We start from the raw sequence: 15,070 nt of genomic DNA, 5'->3' as shown, positions 1-15,070 counted from the left end.
TGGCAGGGATGGGAGGGCTGCAGGGAAGGGGGCAGCACAGCAACTTCTGGGGGGTAAGGGTGGAAGTCAAGAGCTTGCTTGCAGCCTGTAAAATCTGAGGTGCCTTTTAAACCTGGAAGGAGGGTGTCACAGCAAGGGTGGGAGGAAGCAGAGGGAGAAACAAGGCCACCTCACGCCATCCCCAGCGATCCCACACAGGGGGCAGGAGGGCTGGGGGCCAGAGTGCTGTGAGCCGACCAGTCATCCCTCACCCCAAACCTGCCCTGAGAAATGGAGCCTCCAGTGGGGCTCGTCCTTCTGGAACATTCCCCCAGGGCCAGGCTGACCAGCACCAGGAGATTGCACCCTAAAAACACTGCCGACGCTTCTCCAACTCCAGGGGCCTTCAGCTGCACAATTTAATCACTACTTCTCAGGACAAACGAACGCTGGCTGCAAGGTGCAGCTCAAGTTCAGGAACACTAAAGGGGGTGGGGGGGTGGGGACAGCATCTATTCACTGAGCCCACACTGGAGCCTCATTGAATCTGTACCGCTGCCCTATAGGGGCAGCGTCCCCATGGCATCAGAGGTGAGGATGGGCGGCTGTGAGAGCAGAGGTTAGCCAGTGTGCTCCTGGGGCAGCGAGCTGCTGCCCAGGTCCGAGACACCCCTGGTGGGTCCCATAGGGATGCAGCCTGGGCAGGGAGGCATCTAGAGCTGGTGAAAGAAGGGCTGTTACTTCCCAGATCGAGGGCAGCTGAGGCACCTGACCCTTAAGCGATGGGGGTTCCCAAGCTCAGGTGCACCCCAGCACCCGGGAGGGCCCAGGACACCTGTGCAGGGGCAAGGGTGGAAACCCCCTTGCTGCCCCAGGACACTGCCCTTTCACCCACTCAGCTGTCCTGGATTCGGGTCCTCTCAGCTCAGCCTCAGCCCTGCAGAGGCTGGTTCTGCGAGAGGGAGGGGTGCTGAGGCATCCAGGCACTGAGACGGGGACCCGGCTCCCCTTCCCGCCTCTTCAGCTGGGCTTTGGGATTTGGGGCTGAAGAGCAGAGCCTGGGCTGCTGGAGGACTCACAGGGAAAGTCCAAGCCTCCCGGGTGTGCTGGTTTGAATGTATTATGACCCCCAAGATGCCATTATCTTTGATGTAATCTTGTGTGGGTAGACATACCAGTATTGATTAGATTGTAATTCTTTGAGTGTTTCCGTGGAGATATGACCCACCCAGCTGTGGGTGATGACTCTGATTGGATAATTTCCATGGAGATGTTGCCCCACCCACTCAGGGTGGGTCTGAATTAAATTACTGGAGCACTATATAAGCTCAGACAGAAGGAATGAGCTTGCTACAGCCAAGGGGGACACTTTGAAGAATGCACAGGAGCTGAGAGAGGAGCTGCATTTTACAGAGACATTTTGGAGACGGCTGTTGAAAGCAGACTTTTGCTCCAGAGAAGCTAAGAGAGAACAAACGCCCCAAGAGCAACTGAGAGGGACATTCTGGAGAGGAGCTGAAGCCCAGAGAGGAACGTCCTGGGAGAAAGTCATTTTGAAACCAGAACTTTGGAGCAGATGCCAGGCACATGTCTTCCCAGCTAACAGAGGTTTTCCAGACACCATTGGCCATCCTCCAGTGAAGGTACCTGATTGTTGATGCGTTACCTTGGACACTTTATGGCCTTAAGACTGTAACTGTGTAACCAAATAACCCCCCTTTCTAAAAGCCGATGCATTTCTGGTGTTTTGCATTCTGGCAGCATTAGCAAACTAGAACACGGAGTGACCAGAGGGTGTGGGCGCGGAGACTGGGGACCCTGTCCCTGCTCCACTGGGGAGAGCCTGCTCCCGCCTGTCCCAGCTTCCGGAGCCTTCCTCGGCTTGGACGCAGCTGTCCATCCCTGCCTCCATCGTCACATGGCCATGCCCCTCTGTCTGTCTGTCTGTGTGTCCAGATTTCCTCTTCTTGTGAGACACCAGCCACAGGGGCTCAGGCCCTCGCCAGGACCTTAAGTCGCCTCATTTCATTTCCACATCAGTCCCGTTGGCAGGGACGGGAGAGCCAGAACTTCAGCAGGTCTGGTTTTTTTGTTTGTTTGTTTTTCTTCTAATTAGAAACGTTGTAGCTTTATAGAAAAATCCTGCAGGAAATACATTAACACCTTGCATTAGTGCAGTACCTTTGTTACAATTGATGAAAGAATATTGTTATAATTGTACTTTTAACCATAGTCCATGGTTGTTCTAGTTTGCTAATGCTGCGGAATGCAAAACACCAGAGATGGATAGGCTTTTATAAAAAGGGGGTTTATCTGGCTATACAGTTACAGTCTTAAGGCCACAAAGCGTCCAAGGTAACACCTCAGCAATCGGGTACCTTCACTGGAGGATGGCCAATGGTGTCCGGAAAACCTCTGTTAGCTGGGAAGGCACGTGGCTGGCTCTGGCCTCAAAATGGCTTTCTCCCAGGACGTTCCTCTCTAGCAAGCTTGCTCCTCTTCAAAACATCACTCACAGCTGCACTCAGTTTTCTCTCGTTGAGCCAGCTCATTTATATGGCTCCTCTGATCAAGGCCCACCCCGAATGGGTGGGGCCACGCCTCCATGGAAATATCCCATCAGTTATCATCTACAGTTGGGTGGGGCGCATCTCCATGCAAACAACCTAATTCAAATGTTCCAACTTAATCCCCACTATTCTGTCTGCCCCACAAGATTGCATCAAAGATAATGGCATTTGGGGGACAAAATGCATTCAAACCGGCACAATGGTTTACTTTAGAGTCCCTGTGTGTTGTACAGTCCTGTGGGTTTTTAAAATATTTTAATTCTAGTAGCATATACACAACATAACATTTCCCCTTTCAGCCACGTTCATATACACACTTCAGTGCTGTTACAGTCACCACGTCGTGCCACCGTCACCACCATCCACGACCCACGCTCACCATCACCCTAAACCATTCAAGCATTGACTCCCCTTTCCCTACCCCCACCCCAGCGCCTGCATCTGGTTTGCAACTTTATGAATTTCCTTATTCTAATTACTCCCTGGCAGGAATAGGTCCTTCCACGTCTGGCTCATTTCGCTCCATGATGCCCTCAGGGATCACCCCTGTTGTCACACGTGTCAGGACATTGTTCCTTTTTCCACCCGAACACTCTTCCGTAGATGTGCAGACCGCATTTTGTCTATCGATTTCCCGTGGATGGGCACTCGCGTCGCGTCCGTCTCTTGGCGACTGAATGATGCCGCGACGCACGTTAGTGTGCACCGATCCTTTCGAGCCCCTGCTTTCCACTCGCCTCTGAGCTGCCCTGCTGAGGGGAGGGGTGAGGCCAGGGCAGCCCCAGGAGCTTGTCCCACGGCTCCCCAGAGCTGAGCTTTCTTTTCTTTTTTAATTATTATTATTTAATTAAAGAAGTCGTAGGTTTACAGAGGAGTCACCAACACATCTTTTGGGGGCACACAATTCACCCCGACAAGGGCTTGGAAAGCAGGCAGCCTGGGCCTGAGGTCCCTGCTGCGTCGGGCTGGGGGGCAGCTCCCTGCAGGGGCCACAGCCTGGAGGGACCCAGCCCGAGAGGAGCCCACCCACAGGGGAGTGGCAGCAGGTGGGTGGCAGGGGGCTGTGGGCAGGGCCGGGGGCCGGTGGGCATGACCCCGTCCACCCCTGGGTCTGAGGTCAGGTGTGCAAACACTGTGGCCCGCTCCCTGCCATGCTCCCAGGGTGGCGGGGCAGGTTCCCCGCTCGGTGCAGAGAGGGACGCTGGTGGGAGCCCACCGGCCGGCAGAGGAACAGTGTGGTGTTTCATGGCCGCCACGGGGTGGGCCGGCAGGACCGACACCGTGAGCAGGTGTGGCAAAGGGCTGGAGTCCTGTGCCCAGCTTTGGGCATTCACTAACGGGGCAGGGGGACCCAGCGGGCAGTGTCCTCACCCACCCCCACCCCGCCGGGCCCCCGGGAACATCGTGACCACCCCGTGGTCCTCGTGTGTGTTTCATGGGCGAGGCTGGGACGGTGGAAAGGCCCCACGGTACTGCCTGCCGGTGGGGATTTAGGGCCGTGGATGCTGAAGGTACATTTGGGGGTACTTTATGTGGGAGTCAGGAGTGAGGGTGCTGAAGGAGACGGCGCACGGGAAAATTAAAGGCAGGGTTTAACGGAGAAATAATTATTTTCTGTGACCGATAATGACTGTCTCCGAGGCTGGAACCGAGATTTATCGGCCTGAAAGGTGGCCGTGGCTCGGAGCCGAGGCGAGAGAGCGCAGACCTTGAGGAGAAGCATCCAGATATTGAAGTCTGGCCCGGGGTCAATATATCTGAACGCCAAAGCCCTCTGTTGGCGGAGATTAAATTTGTCTCGCGCCGTCGGAGGACAGGCTTTTCTCCTGCAGCCGAGCCATTTTATGGCTCTGGCCTCCTCTAGATCTCGCTGTCGTGGCAGGTGTGGTCGCCGCTTTCCTTAGCCCCGGAGACCGTCTCCCCAGGGTGACAGACGGTCCTTCAGGAACTCGGAGCCACAGGCTGAAAACCGCCCCTGGGGAGGCTCACAGCTCCTCGGCACCCGGGGAAGGTCACTCCAGCAGGCCCCCCGAGCACGCATGTTACCCCCCGACCCCACGGCTATGGGGTGGTGGACAATGAACTTGAGACAAATCTGCAGTTTCCACGTGGGAGATTTATTACCGCGCCGAGCACGTCTGTGTAAAATACATAATTCCTCTCGCACGGCCTCATAAATCCAAAAGGGCCAGCGATAAAGAGAAAAAAAATAAAAAATTACAGACTAATTTGTTCAGAAAACTAGAAAGGAATCAATAAGAAAGCTGTAGCTCAAAGTTCATTTTGAAATTGTGTACGCAGAGAATGAACACCTTCCCACCGGAAGCAAACTTCTGTGCGCTCAGCAACGCTGGGGAGGGGGTGCAGAGCCAGGCGGTGGGCTCGGAGGCTGCTGCCCCGGGCTGGGAGACGCACCCGGGATGGGACAGGGGCAGCCCTGAGAGCCGCCGGCCGCCCCGGACCCAGAGCGCAGAGGCCAGGCCCGGCTGTGGCCCAGAGGGGGGGCTCCTGCCACGCTGCAGGGGACCCTGCTCGGTTCTGGGGGCTGCAGGGTCACCACAGCTACTCAGTGGAGGGCACCTGCCCACCTGCCCCTCAGGACTTTGCTCTCTTCTGAACTACATACCCGGAAAAGCCCGGCTCTCCCGGCTGGGTTGGGGAGCTCCTCTCTCAAAGCCGTGGAGCCTGGGGCCTGCGCGGGAAGAGCTGGGACCTGGAGAAACCAGCCCCCAGGGGTCCCCAAGGCCAATTCCGGGCTTCCCGTCAAGCAGGGATTTTCCAATTCAAGAAGCAACTGGAAAGGGGTAGATGGATAGAGATATAGATAGATAGATAAGTGATGAGTGATTGATAGATGGATAAATAGACAAGCAATAGATGATAGATATATAGAGAGATGAGCAACGAGTGATAGACATTAGATAGATAGATTTTAGATAGATAGGAGCATTAGCTAGCTAGCTGATAGCTAGCTGGATGATGGCTATGGAAGACAGACAGACAGACGGATAGATGGAGAGAGAGTGGGCTCCAAAACATGGACAGTAACATGGAGAGGTCCACACGGTGTAATGAGCCTCACTTAGAACTCCTAACCATGGTAGAGGCACGAAAACAGATTTGAAAGCTGCTTCCCTTTATCAGAGAATCGACTGCTGGGCTCATTTAAAGGCCACCCCCCTACACATGGAAGACACAGTTCAGGACAAAAATACCGAAGTCCATGCCCCTCCTCAGGCCCCCGCGCGCGTGCGGAGCCCCCCGACCGAGGCATCACGTGAATCCTTAGGCACAAGCTTGCGGTGTGCCCTCTTGCTGGGACTCTCTTAAAGCGTCCATCAAGGGCCCTGCCACTCACCATCATTCTGACCATCGTGGGGAAACCAGAGCCACAGCCCCGGGGCTTCACTGCTGCCTGGGGCCCCGAGGCCTGGAGGTCACCGAGGCCACAGCGGCCACCCTGAGAGGGTGGGCTGCAGGGACCCGACCAGCCCACCCTCCCCAGGCCACAGCTGGGCCCTGGAGGCCCCCATGGGCAGAGACCAGGGCAGCAGGGCCAGCCCTCCGGCCCAGGACAGTCAGGGAGCCAGCTCCCTCCTCCCAACACACATCCAGGCTGTTCTCAGGGGCCAGCCTGCCCTGGGGCCCCAAGACCCCCACACCCTGGGCCTCCCCCCGCGCCCCAGTGAGCTCAGTTCTCCAGCCGGCGTGAGCCCTGAGGCCGGGCAGATGTTTTGTTCTCATGGTTCGTCTTCTGGAGACTTCTTTCCCCACAGGAAATCCTCTTTGCTCTTGAATCCACAATCTGTTTCCTAGAATGTGAAGATCTGCTCTAAGGGAAGCCAAAGTGGAAACACGGAAGGGCCTGCTCTGTTCCTGGGACTTCCGGTGCTGTGTGTGGCCCGAGGAGTCACGTGGGGCCCACCCGGGAAACGGGGCCCCAGCCCTCGCACCCAGCACCCTGTGCCACAGGGAAGACACCCGGCTCGGCGGGGCCTGGACCCATTCCAGGAAGAGGCCGTGGCCCAGCGCCCAGCACCCAGTACAGCCACTCCGGGCCCACTGGAGCCTTTGAGCCGCTGCACCCTCCAGCTGGCACAGCTCAGGAGCGCAGGACATGCCACCCCAGTCATGGACGGTGCAGGCAGGGAACACTGCAGTCCCCCAAAAGTCAGACGCGGACAGCGAATCGTAGTGTGTCCTCCCACCAGGCCGGGGGCCCCTGCGCCTTACCCGGCTCTGCCTCCCTGTCTTCCAGAAGCTTCCCCCTCTCCTGTCTGTGCCTTGGCTGTGTCCCACGGGCCCCTCCCCAGGCACTCCCTCTCCCACCTTTGGGGACGACTCGCTCCTCGACTGGCAGTGGCCTGCATGACCTGGAAGGCCCGGGCCTCCACATCCCTTTCGGGTGAGGGCCTGACGGAGGAGCGGACCCTCCATCCAGGAAAACGCAGACAGATGCAACTTGCCCGAGTCCCTGTGCAGCCTGGCTGCGTCGCCGGTGACTGGTCTGTGGAGCCCAGTTGGAGGGTGGCTGTCCAGCATGATGCTGCCTCGGGCCTGTGCACACACACACACACACACACAAGTATACAACGTTTCCTTGTGGTCCTCATTGGCCCAGACTCCCCACAGCTCCCCCAAGATTGCCCAGCAGCCACACTGTAGACGCAGGGAGGCTGGGACTGGCCAGTCCGGACCTCAGGGAGCCTCCCCTGCCCGCGGGCTGCCCACCCCTGCCAGCTCTGAGAGCGTGGCTAAGGTGTCACAAAGGATCCTCCTGGTGAGCTGGGTGGACATCAAGTCCACTGCCTCGGCTTTTTCCACGCAGTGGCCCTCGGTGGCTGCAGGGCAGCTGTCCGCAGCGTGCCCGGGCAGTGTCTCCATGGCCCGTGGGTCCCCGGGTCTGGGCTGGCCATCCTCCTGGCTGCCCAGGCCTCCCGCGGCCTCCTCGAGGGACCCAGCCAGGCCGCTGGCCACCAAGGTCAGCTGGCCCGGGGGAGGGGCTGCCAGGGCCGCAGGCCGCAGGCGTAGGGACCCCCTCACGCCCTCCCCCAGCACTTCTCCAGGGTCCTGGCCCTCGGCCAAGGAGTCACTGCTGCCCAGCGGCCCAGCCAGGGGCAAAGGGGCACCCAGGTGCTCCCCATGGCCTGTCCAAAGTCTTGCCAGCCCTTCCTCGTCCTCTGCAGCCTCAGAGCACGGCACCACATCCCAGGGCTCACCCCGGCTGCCCCAAGCGAGGGCCACACCAGCCCGGGGCTCCGCACCCAACGCAGGAGCCCCGGCCCCCCAAGTGCCAGAGGATGGGTGCCCTGTGTGCTCTCTGTTGTCAGCCACCGAAGGCCTCAGCAGACCCTCCCCAGACACACAGACCACCCTGGACGGAGTTGGGGGCTGCACCGATGACCTCGGGAGCCCCTCAGGGGCAATGTCGGCCCCCCTGCACGTGGGGGACCCCAGGCAGCCGATCGGGTCAGACTCCCGGCTGCCCCCGGCCTTGCTGCCCGCCACAGGGCTCGTCCCATCGCCCGCATCCTCCACGAGGCTTCCACCCTGCCCGGCGCCCCCGAGGCAGAGCCCCAGCAGCTCCGGGGACGGGGCCCCCAGCGGCCGCCCCTCAGACAGGGAGGACAGCTCGTCGGAGGCGAGAGAAGCATCCTCGCCCAGGAACGTGAGCTCTTCTGGGGGCGACGGGGAGTCTTCCGAGGGGGCGTCCTCGGCCCCGCTCTCCACCGGGAGGGCCGGCTCAGACGGGGGTGGGGACGTGGCGGCCCGGTGGGTGGATGACAGGTCGGCGCTGCCGTAGGACAGCACCTCGTCGACGGGGGACAGGATCTCGGCCACGACGCTGCCCGCCAGGAGGAGCGGGGCATCCCCCCGGGCAGAGGGGGCTCCTGCCTCCCCAGGGTCCCCCGTGGGAGCCTGCAGGGATGTGGGGACCTCAGGCTTGGGCATGGTCAGCGAGGGCTGCCCAGGAGGGGACAGCCTCCGGTCAGTGTCCTGGGGACCCTCCTGGTGGCCAGTCTCTCCTGCTCCGCCAAGCTCTGCTTCTTCTGACACGGAGGCCCCCAAAGGAAAGGAGAGCCACGCGTCCAGGTCGCTGGTGGAAGAGGCCTCGGACGGGGACGCCGTGGAGGAGGCCGCCGGGGAATTCGGCACAGGTTTTCCTTTACTCGGTCTCTCGCTGGTCCCAGAGACCTCCAGCCCCAGCCCAAGGCCCAGGGGAGGGAGAATGGCCGACGGGGCCCCGCCGTTCCCAAGGTCAGACAAGCCCTCTGCCAGAGGGGAGCCCCCCGAGGCTGGCCCAGCGCCAGGCCCCAGCACGTCCTCCTGGTGGTCCTCTCGCCAAATCTCGCTGGAGGCCTCAGACAGCTCGGACCCCGACCTTGCAGAGGGGGTGTCGGGGAGAGGCAGCCCGGGGCTCCCCGCCACAGCCATGTCCGTGGGGACACCGGGCAGGGTCTCGGACAAAGGGCAGCCCACGTCCTCCCAGGACCCGCTTAGGTCTGTATCTGGGATGTCCTCCTCTTCTGGGTCTGTTGGGGAGACTGAGCTCCCGGAAACATGGACCAGTGTGGCAGACACTTTCTGGAAGCTCTCGAGAGAGCTCGCCGAGCCTGCTGAGGAGGCGCCGGAAAACGTCGAGGCTTCTGAGGACCCCAAGCAGGTCCCAGGAAGTGACTCGGAGCCCCAGTCCACGGAGGGAGAGGACCCGGGCAGGGGGCTGCCCTCAGCCTGGCTGGGGGACACCTCCCCCTCAGGAGCCACTGGAGCTGCCAAGAGAGTTCGGGAATCACGTCAGTGGTTTCCAGAGCCTTCTAAGTGGATGTCATCTCTGAGGCAGCTCACCCCACCCCAACGCTAGGAAAGCCCCAAAGCCACGGCTGGGCCAGAAGCGCACCCCAGAGGCAGATGGAAGGTAGACAGGGCCTGTGCACTTGGTGCCACCAATGCCAACCTACAGGACACCTCACGCCGAACCCCCACACCAACCCACCCCCAGGTACATGAGTCACGTTCCGAGCAGACGCCTCTGCGTCCCAGGGACCCAGCCTCGCACAACTGCAGTTTTTATTCAAAGACTGAATGCTCGGTTTCTTCATTTTCATTTGAGGTGTGGAAAGCCCCTGGCAGGAGCCAACCTACCATCACTGATTCCCCCTGACAACCTTGTCAGCTGAGGAGGGGCAGGGCCTGTGTGCCCGGGGAGAGGCCGGCTCTGGCTTGGACCTGGCCTTGGCCGGCCCTTACAGGGCAATTCCTGGGTGGGGACGGAGGGGTCCACAAGGGCGCGGGGGTTTCACCTGGAGCAGCAGCAAGCTGGGTGGCTTCCAGGCAGCTGCAGGGGACGCTGGGATCTCCTCGCCAACAGGTGTCTCTCCTGCAAGCGCGTTCATGGAGAGCACCTGGAGCACTTGCCCGGGAGGACCCCGACCCCGTCTGGACACCCCCTATCCCCCCCACCCCCGCCTCACTTTCTGGGTCCCTCAGTGGAGTTAAATAAACCTGGTTGAGAAGACACCCTGTACTCCTGAAAACATCCCTGCCTGCCGTCTGCCACCAACGTGAGGGGACTGTCCATGCATAGGGCTCGCGGGGGGGGCGAGCGGCTCTGGCCGCAGCACTCCCTCGATCTCCGTCCCCACAGAGCCCTGGAGGGCACGTGCTCCCAGGCAGGGCCCCTGCTGACCCCACGGCTGGGCCTTGGGTGGGGGTGGGACTGCTTGGGCGGTACCTCTTTGCCCAAGGGGGCCCCAGGCTCAGGAAGGGGGAGGTGCCCAGCTGGGCCTCCAGACGATGGGTGCAAGGGGCACGAGGGTCATCGGCAGCGACGGGGGGCGCTGGCCGGCCCGTCTCCAGTCCTTCAGGGCCCCCTCCCATCGCCAGGCAGCCCCCCTGAGCTCCCACACCTCTGCTCCTGGGACGGCCAGCTGTCCACTTCGTGGGGCTGCCCCGGGGGGCTCCCAGCAGAGTCCAGGCCCCCTTCTGACCCCGTTCGGCTCCCGGTGCCTCCAGCCACCTGCTGGGAACACACAGAGAGATGAGGGGCTCAGGGCGCGGCCACCTCTGGGGTGGGACTCCACCCTCTGCCGTAGGTTCCATCCAGGTCCTTCAGCCAGGGACAAAGATTCCAGGCTTCCAGGGCGACCACGGTCAGGGGCAAAAATCACCCCTTAGAGAGGCCGTGGAGACCCTGCTCACCTAACCCGCCTCCCCCAGCAGCTCCAAGGAGCCACCCACACACCGTGTCCCCTCCACCCACGCACCACGGCAGAGCAAGGCCAGGGGCCGGCTGAGCCCCGACTCACATTTGCTTCCCGGGGACCATGGGGGCCGTCCCTGCCCGGGGAGTGCCAGCTCTGCCCCTGGCCGTCCCGGGCGAGCCTCCTGGTCAGAGCCCGGACCTCATCCTCTGCTAACCCAGGGCTGGGGTCAGTCTGGGGGTCTCCTGCAAGGCAAAGCTTTGACAGTCAGTGCCGACGGGCTCAGAAAGCGGGGGAGAGAATGTGGGATTCTGAAGCCACGTGAAAAACATCTAAAAATCCAAAATACGTGCAAACCTTGCCTGTGGTATTTGGTTAGTACGAGGATATAAAATGTGTCATTAGCTGCTCCTAAAAGTTACCCCGTCTGGGGATCATCAGTGCTGACGTCCCAGGAAAAAACATTTAGAAAAGCCCCGTTAAATGCAGAGACCCTTTTTCCCACTTTGGGGAGAAACTCCCCAAGTGACTCAGAAACCTTTGGCCAGAACTGGTCTCTTCTGCTTGGTGCCCACCCCTGCGGGACCGGCTGTGCGGGGAGCACCCATGCCCGGGAGAGCACCCACTGCGCCGGGGCTGCTTGGCCTCCAGGGACCCGGCCACGTCCGGGCAGGGAGCGGGCACGGACGCATCGGGCAGGGACCGGCCTCAGCGCCGCCGAACATCAGCCAAGGGGGGCGGGGGGGTTGTCACAGCACCATCGCCGGGACACGTCCCAAGGACTTCCCAGGTGGTCGATCACGATCTTCCAGAGCTCCGTCCCGCCCCGGGACCTGGACGTCGGGACAAGCCCACGGCCCCCGAGCCAAAGGGAGCCGGAGGTATGTGGTGACAGTCCGGATTGGTGGAACTTCCGCCAACGGGACAGCCACACCCCTGTCATGGCCCCTGGGGAAGGCTGAGGCTCCCTGGGTCACGTGGCAAGGACCTGGACTCCCATGGCGCCTGGGAAGGGGCGTTTTCTGGGGAGCCCCCTTCCAACTGCGCCTAATGCTCAGACACGCGTCCGGGGCAGGCCTGACCCCTGCCCGGCGCGGCAGTGAGAGAGCTGGGTGCCAGGACAGATGACCCAGCCCGGGCCCCAGGCCGCCACCCAAAAGCCATGTGACCACAAACAGGTCACCTCTTGCACCCCAGTCTCCTCGTCCACAAAGTGGGGTGACGGGTGCATCCACCTCAGCAGGAAATGAGGAGTGGGGTGCAGGTGCCAGGCTGTGGCCTGGGGGGTGAGCCGCTCTCTGTTTAGCCTCTTTGGCCCCGAATATGCCCCCAGGGCTTCCCCACATGGGGAGTCCACTTCGCCCCCACCCCACTCCGGGCTCAGCTCTCAGCACGGGCCCCTGGGGAAGCCTCGGGGCCAGGCGTAAGGTTTGGAAAGAGAATCATTTGATTTGTGCAAAAACCTGGCATCAGCTTCTGGTCATGCTGATTTCCAAGTTTCTTAAAAGTTCTTTTCAGATACACAAAGTTGTCACTGAAACAATCGGAGCCAGTCACTATTTCTCTTTCCCCAGAGAAGCTGCCACGTCACCCCCAGGGGAAGAGAAGGGACAGGACAGGCAGATCCACCCCCACTCCCGGGGAAATGGGCTCTGCCTGTTTGGTGGACAGGGAGAGGCCTTGAGAGGATGTGCCAGACGTGGGGGAAGCTTCTGGAAGGTCTCCGCAGAGGAGGCCCCGAAGCCACTTCCGGGCACTCACCTGGTGGCGGCTTCATTTCCTGAACCCCCAGCTGAGCCGCGGAAACACCCCCCTCCGCCTCGCTGGACTGTGTCTGCAGGACAGGAGGGAGCCATGCAGCATGGGAGCCTCCAGGGGGCCACAGTGGGGAAGGGGGGGGCCAGAGACCACCTCCCCACACCATCCATGGGACTGGCCAGGAGACCACCCCCCCCACCCCAGCCAGCGCATGGCACTGGAACGCGGGCGCCTGGGGGTGCCGCGGATGAGGACAGGGTGGCGGACCCTGCCAGGAGGGCTGGAGGGGAGCTTGGGGGCCTACGTACAGGAGAGGGCCGGCTCCGTGCCCTCCTGCCTTCTGGCGAGCCGGGACGCTGATGGCACAGCACAGGATCTGAAAGACACATGGGTCTGAGGGGCTCCAGGCGCCCCCCAGTAGTTGGGGAAGACCCCCACAGCCCGGAGAGGAAGCAGAGCTGGGCTCTGAGGAAGGGGCGCACAGACGTTTCTGTCCCCCCGCCCCTCCCTCTCTGAAGCCCCTCCCCCATGGACCCCACAGTTTCCGGGACCCAGGGCCACACTCCGACCCCCTTCCTCCACGCCGTCCTCTCCATCCACGGTCACTCCCTTTAGCTTTAGACACTGGTGCTTCTGGAGCCGCAGCTGCCAGCCGGACCCGGAAACGCCCCTACCCACTGGTCCCCAAACTGTGCTCCAGGGAACCCTTGGGTTCCGAGACATTTCCCAGGGGCCTGATGGGAGCGGGGAACCCCCCGCAACTCACACCGTGTCCTCCTATCTGTCTGCAGAGGACTTCCTTAAGTTAGTGTGGCTGCTTGGAGGCCTTGGGTGAGAAGGGGGGACCAGGGTGGTCAGTCAACTGGAGTTCGGGCTGAGGGGTCCTATTGGGGTCACCCTGACCCCCACCTGGCTGTGGGGGTGGGGTGGGGAAGCTGTCCCTCTTTCAGACTTTTAAAGTAGAAAGGGACCCCCAAAAAGATCCACTCATGTCCCGAGACCCTGTGATATGAGTGTGACCCCACTGGAGAAAGGGTCTTTGCAAGTGTGAGCAAGTGAAGGGTCTCGAGCTGAGACCACCCTGGGTTGTCTGAGTGGGCCCTAAATCTACTGACGAGCGTCCTCATGAGAGTCAGAAGAGAGAAGACCCCCGAGGAGCCTGAGTGAGGATGGGGTGGAGACAGGGGGACAGGGCTGCAAGCCCAGCTAGCCCGGGGCCCCCGGGAGCCCCAAGAGGCTGGAAGGAAGGAGCCCTCTCAGGGCCTCCGAGGGCACGGCCCCCGCACGTAGCTCTGGGACTTCCCGCCTCCAGGACTGTGAGAGAATCCGTTTCTGTTGTTTTAAGCGCACCGGATTCATGACCCTGGGTTATACTAGTCTCAGCACACAGGCAGGAGCTGTGCGTGGGGGCTGTGCGTGGGGAGCGGTGCGTGAGGGGCTGTGCATGGGGAGTGGTGCGTGGAGGGCTTGCGTGGGGGGCTGTGGGGGGGGGCTGTGCGTGGGGGGCTGTGTGTGGGGAGGGTGGCAGGTGTCAAAGGCATGAGGACAGACCTCGAAGTCACCTATGAAAGGCCCAACCATGCAGGAGATGGGGCAGCCGGGTCCCCAAAGATGCCCCGACTGGCCGTCCCTGCCTGCCCCATGTGGAGCCCGTGACAGCTCGGCCCCTTCCCGAGGGGGTGCCTGGCAGCGGTGCGGGAGCTGGTCTGTACAGCGTGTTCCAGCAGCTCAGTCCCCGCTCTGAGTCTCCGGGAGGCTCCTCAGCTCTGCGTGGCCCCTGTCCCCCTGCGGGCCCCTTGTTCTCCACTTGTACACGGATAGGAACAGAGAGGCACAGCCAGGACACGCAGCTCGGAGGGGGCTGCAACACACGGCTGTCTGACCACGAGTTGGATGTGGCCCTAAATGGCCCCAGGGCCCCCGAGGAGTGACTGTCTGTCCATCTATCCTTGGCCGCTGCCGCTGCCCTGCCCAGTTACCTTGGCTGATAAGGCTGACCGCAAGCGTGTCCTCTCCCCAAGCCGGCCTCGGAGGCTGCCAGGGAGCGTCCACCGCCGAGGGTGCCCAGGGGGGCGTCACGCTCTCCTGCTGAGCAGGGAGGCTGCGAAGCAGTGCACAGCGGGGTGAGTGCCACCCAGGGTGACCGCAGCCAGCCGCCGCTCCACACTGCCCTGCCCCTGGGGACAGCCCTGCGTCATATCTGGGGGGGTGGCAGTGGGTAGCCAAGTGGTCTGCATACCGGCAAAGGAAGACGGGGGTCAGCCCCCACGGTGTGTGCCCCCACCTGGTACCCCAAGTCCCCATGGAAGGCGGCAGCCCGTGGGAGGCCAAGGCCCTGCAGCCAGCGTGACACCCACCGCCCAGCCTGCTGTGGGCCCTGGGTGCCCCCTGCCAGGTCACGACCGAGGCCTGCCCTAGAACATTCCGCTGCTCTCCCAGGGGCACCCCTGACAGTGCTGGCTGGATGTACCATGCCCTGGGTCCCAGAGGGCAGCGAAGGTTAAGAAATTGTACCCAGAGAAGTGGTCAAAATGGGATGTTATGATAGGTATATGTGACCAC

At 61.6% G+C, this 15,070-nt stretch overlaps 2 protein-coding genes across 11 annotated transcripts in view; both read right to left on the bottom strand.

Moving 5' to 3' along the window:
* QSOX2 (quiescin sulfhydryl oxidase 2) overlaps positions 1-5,922 on the bottom strand; it is a 35,689-nt gene extending 29,767 nt beyond the window's left edge. The window contains exons 1-4 of the mRNA XM_037850860.1: positions 5,908-5,922; positions 5,176-5,262; positions 4,870-5,035; positions 3,580-3,882 (exon numbers count right to left, since the gene is read on the bottom strand). Of these exons, the coding sequence (XP_037706788.1) occupies positions 3,580-3,882; positions 4,870-5,035; positions 5,176-5,262; positions 5,908-5,922 (571 nt within the window). The remainder of the gene's footprint in view (positions 1-3,579; positions 3,883-4,869; positions 5,036-5,175; positions 5,263-5,907) is intronic.
* The window catches only part of CCDC187 (coiled-coil domain containing 187), a 54,864-nt gene continuing 44,439 nt past the window's right edge, over positions 4,646-15,070 (bottom strand). For 6 of the 10 annotated variants that reach the window (XM_037797301.1, XM_037797304.1, XM_037797303.1 and 3 more), the window contains 7 exons: positions 14,488-14,609; positions 12,817-12,884; positions 12,512-12,584; positions 10,856-10,995; positions 10,457-10,569; positions 9,851-9,927; positions 4,646-9,319 (listed from right to left, as the gene is read on the bottom strand). In XM_037797301.1, the coding sequence (XP_037653229.1) occupies positions 7,248-9,319; positions 9,851-9,927; positions 10,457-10,569; positions 10,856-10,995; positions 12,512-12,584; positions 12,817-12,884; positions 14,488-14,609 (2,665 nt within the window). In that variant the 3' untranslated portion in view covers positions 4,646-7,247. The remainder of the gene's footprint in view (positions 9,320-9,850; positions 9,928-10,456; positions 10,570-10,855; positions 10,996-12,511; positions 12,585-12,816; positions 12,885-14,487; positions 14,610-15,070) is intronic. The other 4 variants (XR_005210630.1, XR_005210629.1, XM_037797305.1 and 1 more) reach the window with 4 other exon arrangements.

The sequence above is a fragment of the Choloepus didactylus genome, chromosome 10 (assembly GCF_015220235.1).
Source record: "Choloepus didactylus isolate mChoDid1 chromosome 10, mChoDid1.pri, whole genome shotgun sequence".
NCBI lineage: Eukaryota > Metazoa > Chordata > Mammalia > Pilosa > Megalonychidae > Choloepus > Choloepus didactylus.
This window is presented reverse-complemented; position numbering and strand designations above follow the sequence as displayed.